At 39.6% G+C, this 4,926-nt stretch overlaps 1 protein-coding gene across 1 annotated transcript; it reads right to left on the reverse strand.

Moving 5' to 3' along the window:
• Window positions 1-754: 754 nt before the first annotated feature.
• cldn5a (claudin 5a) lies at window positions 755-3,124 on the reverse strand. Its single transcript, XM_021313005.2, has one exon. It carries the CDS (start codon window positions 2,897-2,899, stop codon window positions 2,252-2,254), a length of 648 nt encoding a protein of 215 aa, XP_021168680.1. The 5' UTR covers window positions 2,900-3,124; the 3' UTR covers window positions 755-2,251.
• Between the last annotated feature and the right edge of the window lie 1,802 nt (window positions 3,125-4,926).

Below are 4,926 nucleotides of genomic sequence, written 5' to 3' on the forward strand. Positions count from 1 at the left end.
AGATATTTGCTCATATGGAGATTTTACACTTGAATTGACATTTTGTACAAACCCCAAACACCCAGCGTTTCACGTTATAAATGATTTTTTCCCCCTGAGGAGTGAAAAAAAAAAAAAAAAACAGCCCAGGCTTTCTGTTTTCAACTTGGCCATATGACTTGCTAAGAATCTTAAGTCACCGGGCAAAACAAGTATGGATAAGCTCTTGTAATCCAGTCACAGTTTTGAATCACAATGTTGTTACTCACTGGCTGCAAAATCTTTGTTGCTTTTTTTTTTTTTTTTTTTTTTTTTTTACTTTTCTGTTGCCACAGCTTAAACGTTACCCTAACCATGTGACCTATATTCCAGTAGTAACCCAGTTTATTTATTAGATGTGCTGCAGTTGTTGATGGATTGTCTTGCAGGATTGAGATTAGACTGATGGCTAATGGATGAGCAATTCCACCAGCGGCTTTAATTTGAACACTTTTCATTGACTGGGCCAGAAGAAGGGGTGGCTGTGGTCTCAAACGGGGGGGTTGGTGGTGGGGTGTGGGGGGTTTGGAGTATTGTGAGCTGAACAGCAGAGTCCCACTCTGGCTGAATGGGCATTGTCATCTGGATTTCAATGGATAACCAAAATACTTTCTCCCGTCGTGGGGGTTGTTTTATGGATCGCTGGGAAGAGCATGCACAAGCCGAGGAGCTCCCCCCATGTCTCTGCCGTATAAGCTGTGGTTTGTTTTTAATAACACACTCTAAAACTAAGAGGTTTCCAACAATATATTCTGTTTAATCACAATAAAATGACAAAGTATTGCATCTTCATACACATGAACGATGGAACATAAACTCCTGGAAGTTATACAAAGAAAAAGAGATGCTTTCCTGGTGTGAAAAACTTTGCAGGTGCTCAGAAAAGCCAAATAATGGACTCCAGCATGACTCTCATACACAGATATTATATTCTAAGACTCAAAGGGGCTTTAATATGTGTGAAATTTGCTTTTCGGGTCTTCATTCTTATTGGATAGTGTCCAAGACATCTACACTGATCCTGGTCGGTTCATGTTCTGCTGATTGGATGTTCTAGTCAGAAACCAGTAATAAAAAAACCCAAAGAAAATAAATAACAAAAAAGTAGTTATTTGATTTTCGTTTTGAAGTACATAATTAGAATTTTAAATACAAACCGTTGTGCTTTTTGTGGTAAAAAAACAACAACAACAACAACAGATTAACACAAACATAAGGTGGTTCGATTCTCTTTTTATATTAAACATAATTAAGCTAAAATTGCCTGATTGGAAAAAAAAAACTGAATTGATGGTCCATAGCAGTTCTGCGTATATCAGTCGGCGCTGTATGGGTGTTGTCCCCTGTATTTTTGTATGACAAAACCATGTGTAAGATATTCAAAATTATCTAAAGTCTAAGTTGTTTTCAGGTAAATAGTTGCCACTTTTTTGTATTAAGTGGTGAGCAACTGTTGAAAACCATCAGCCCTCTAGTACCCCGCGTGGGTAGTGACGTCACGGGGTGAAGCAGCTTCTAAGGCAGTAGAGGAACATGAGAAAAGAGCTGTTTTCTTTTTGCCTGTGGTTTTGAATGTTTGAAACATGAAAAGAAAGTTAAACCAAATGTAATTCACGTGTTACTTCTGAATAACAACAACAAAAAAAGACAACAAAAGCGTGTATCGCGCACATTGTTATATCCAAATTTAACAATTCATATTTTAAAACGAAAATTAAATAACCAATTTTTTTAATGGTATTGCTGGTTTCTGAAGTGTCATTGCCGCTTTAGAAAAACTATAGCAGAATGTGGCGGCGTGCTGCCATTCTACTGTACAACTTTGTGCTGACAATGCACTTTGAAGACAAAGAACACTTTACATTTTCAGAGCTCAGACCTAATCAACCGGGTGGGCATCGGGGGTTTACGAGACAGCCGATAAACCTATAAAACTAATTATTTGACCAATTTACAAAAGCAGGTACCTAACACAGATACTCCTTTTTTTGTGGTGAACTACCTCTTGTAGTTGATAGTCTTTGTAAGAAAAATCTCCAGTAGACATAAAAAAAAATGTGTAAAAAAAAAAAAAATGGCCCGAAAATATTGAAGGACCAGAGACGCTTCCGATGATTTCAAAGTTCAAATGTATACATAAAAAGTTGGAGGTGCAAAAACAAGGTCCGTAAAAAAACAGTTTTTAAGCTGCAAGTCTCTTTTACGCACCGTCTGCTCTGAGCAATGGACGCAGCTACACATAATTCCTCTTGTCATACTCCCCGTTCTGCGAGGCTCTCTTGGTCGGTGCGTATTTTACAGAGTATCCCGTGTTCCCGCTGGAGGGACAGGAGCAGCACAGAAGCGTCCCCCCGATCAGCAGCAGCGCCGTGGCCGCCCAGCCGATGTACAGCGCCGCGCCGATCTCCCTCTTCTTGGATGCAGGCACCTGCGGGTTGTAGAAGTCGGAAATGATGTTGTTGGCCATCCAGCAGAGAGGCACCAGCACAAAAAGGCCACTGACGATGTAGACGACCCCGCCGGCGTTCACCACGCGAGCTTTCACGTACTCCGTGCGGATGCAGTTGGTGCACTGCGCCCCCGCGATCACCACCATGAGACCCAGCACTCCCATCACGGAGGAGATGATGGTGAGCGCTCTGGCCGCCTGCAGGTCGTGGCTGAGGGCGAGGACGGAGTCGTGCACCTTGCACTGCATCTGCCCGGTGCTCTGCACCACGCACGACATCCACAGGCCGTCCCAGATCGTCTGTGCCACCACGATGTTGGCCTCGATGAAAGCCGTCACCTTCCACATGGGAAGCCCGCACGCAACCATGACCAGGAGCGAGCCAAATACGCACATAGCAAGTCCCAAGATTTCCAATCCGGCCGACACCATTTTTACGCTTCTCTCTGCTATCTGTCCTTTTTTCTTTTAAAAAGTTGCTCAAACACTCCAGCAAGCAGTGAACTGTTTCGCCTCTTTATACCTGGTGGCTTTAGGCGTCAGTTGCGCATCAGTCACTGCGTTCACTTAGAAATATAGGACCGTCGCGCCCCGGCTCTCTTTCTCGGTGAGTGGATGGGAAAACAACTGGAAACGCAGGAGCGCCGGACCACGAATATCTGCGAGGTGGGGGTGTGAAAGCTCAACGAAAAACTTTCCTCCAATCCGCTGCGGCCGCATCCTCTGGGGACCAATGAAAATGTAGGGAAGTTGAGCGACTGAATAAAGCGGTCCAGAGCGCATTGTGCGTTTGAACAGTTATTTCCAGTGAATAGAGGGGCGAAGGGCTTAGAAGTAGGGGAGGGGGAGCGGGTAAGTTTTAGTTTTTTTTTTTTTTTTAATCAGCTTTGAAACAGTGGCTTAATGATTTTTCAGACATGATGGAAGTTTAATGCTGCATGTCTGTGCCAGACATGCAGTAGAAAGAGCATCTTCACACCTGATTGGATATAAGGTTGAGCGATTTTAAGGCTCTTATAATAAAAGGAGAAAATACATAAATAAATAATGTATATTAAGGTCTAATATATTATTATTGCAGACGAGACAGAAAACAATCAAACATTTTTTAAGACAGATCCAATTTATCCAGATAAGTAGTTGTTAAACATACACAGATTCAAATTCAATTACCGTAGATATGTCTTGTTAAATTAAATACTTTCAGTGATTCTAGTTATATTACAACGCAGACAAGGTCGGTTTGTTACGACAGTTGGTAAAAAAGTTTAATCTATTTATTAATTCGCTGTGAAACAAACAAACAAACAAACAAACAAACAAACAAATAGATAAATCAACGTGTCTTAGGTTTTTAAGCTTAAAAATAAACCATAAAACAAACAAATAGATAAATAACCATTTCTCAAGCTTATGCATAATAAAATACAATAATATATCACTCACCTGTATGGCTGTATGATCTCACCTGTACGCATGTTTTAACTGTAAATACTGCCCATATTTTACAAAGACATACCTCTTATATATCACTCTATTAATGTGGCATGCACTTACTGCTTATTGCACTTTTGGTTAGATACCAAACTGCATTTCGTTGCTTTGTACCTGTATATGTGTCATGATAATAAAGTTAAATCCAATCCAGACTAATCTAAATGTTAAATTTATGAGCCTACTAATATACATAATAAATATGTCTTGTAGTTTTAAGGTCACTAAAATAAAAAAATAAATGAGAATTTCTTAAATTTCCACATAGAATAATTTCCTTCAGTTGCGCATTCTTTTGACTTGTTCAGTATTTGACCTTTAAGTGATTGAGTCCAAAACAGCACACAGTAAGACAAACTAAATGACAAACTAAACTAAACTAAACTAACTAGATAAATAGCTCATGTTTGAATAAAAAAACTAGACTGAAATAAAAAAATATGCAGGTAGCTATTTATGCATTTTGATGGAATTTCTGATGTGTTTAAACAGAGGATATTTGCTTTTAACCTGTATAGGAAGGAATAAGCCTACCAATGAATCCAACTGTTTTAAAAGATTATTTAAAAAAAAAAAATGTCACGTATGTTAATTAACATACTGAGATGAATAGAGATTGTAGAAATAGCCTGCAAGATTTTCAAAAAAATATATATAGCCTACGTATTAACTCTGGGCAGAAATTACTTATGAAATGTGAAAACAAATAAGTCCTTTGATAAAATGTGTATTCTGCTTATTATAACCCTCTCTCTATGCTCAAGTAGGAAACGGTTTTCCGTCTAACGGCAGAACATGTTTTTGATTAATTTGACAGCTAACTCCAGTGGTTAGAAACGTTGCAAAGCAGGCACATAGAGTAACTAAAATACTTTAATCGCCATATTGGCTCTAATGTGCCGGGTCTTGAAGCGGTCAGGATTAGATCTGCTGAGCCGTAATGGCGTCAGTTACGCGACGGGACG

This window comes from Fundulus heteroclitus, chromosome 12, assembly GCF_011125445.2.
Source record: "Fundulus heteroclitus isolate FHET01 chromosome 12, MU-UCD_Fhet_4.1, whole genome shotgun sequence".
Taxonomy (NCBI): Eukaryota; Metazoa; Chordata; class Actinopteri; order Cyprinodontiformes; family Fundulidae; genus Fundulus; species Fundulus heteroclitus.

Excerpts from the sequence above, each read along its gene's own strand:
- cldn5a (XM_021313005.2), bottom strand. The coding sequence starts at position 2,899 with ATGGTGTCGGCCGGATTGGAAATCTTGGGACTTGCTATGTGCGTATTT.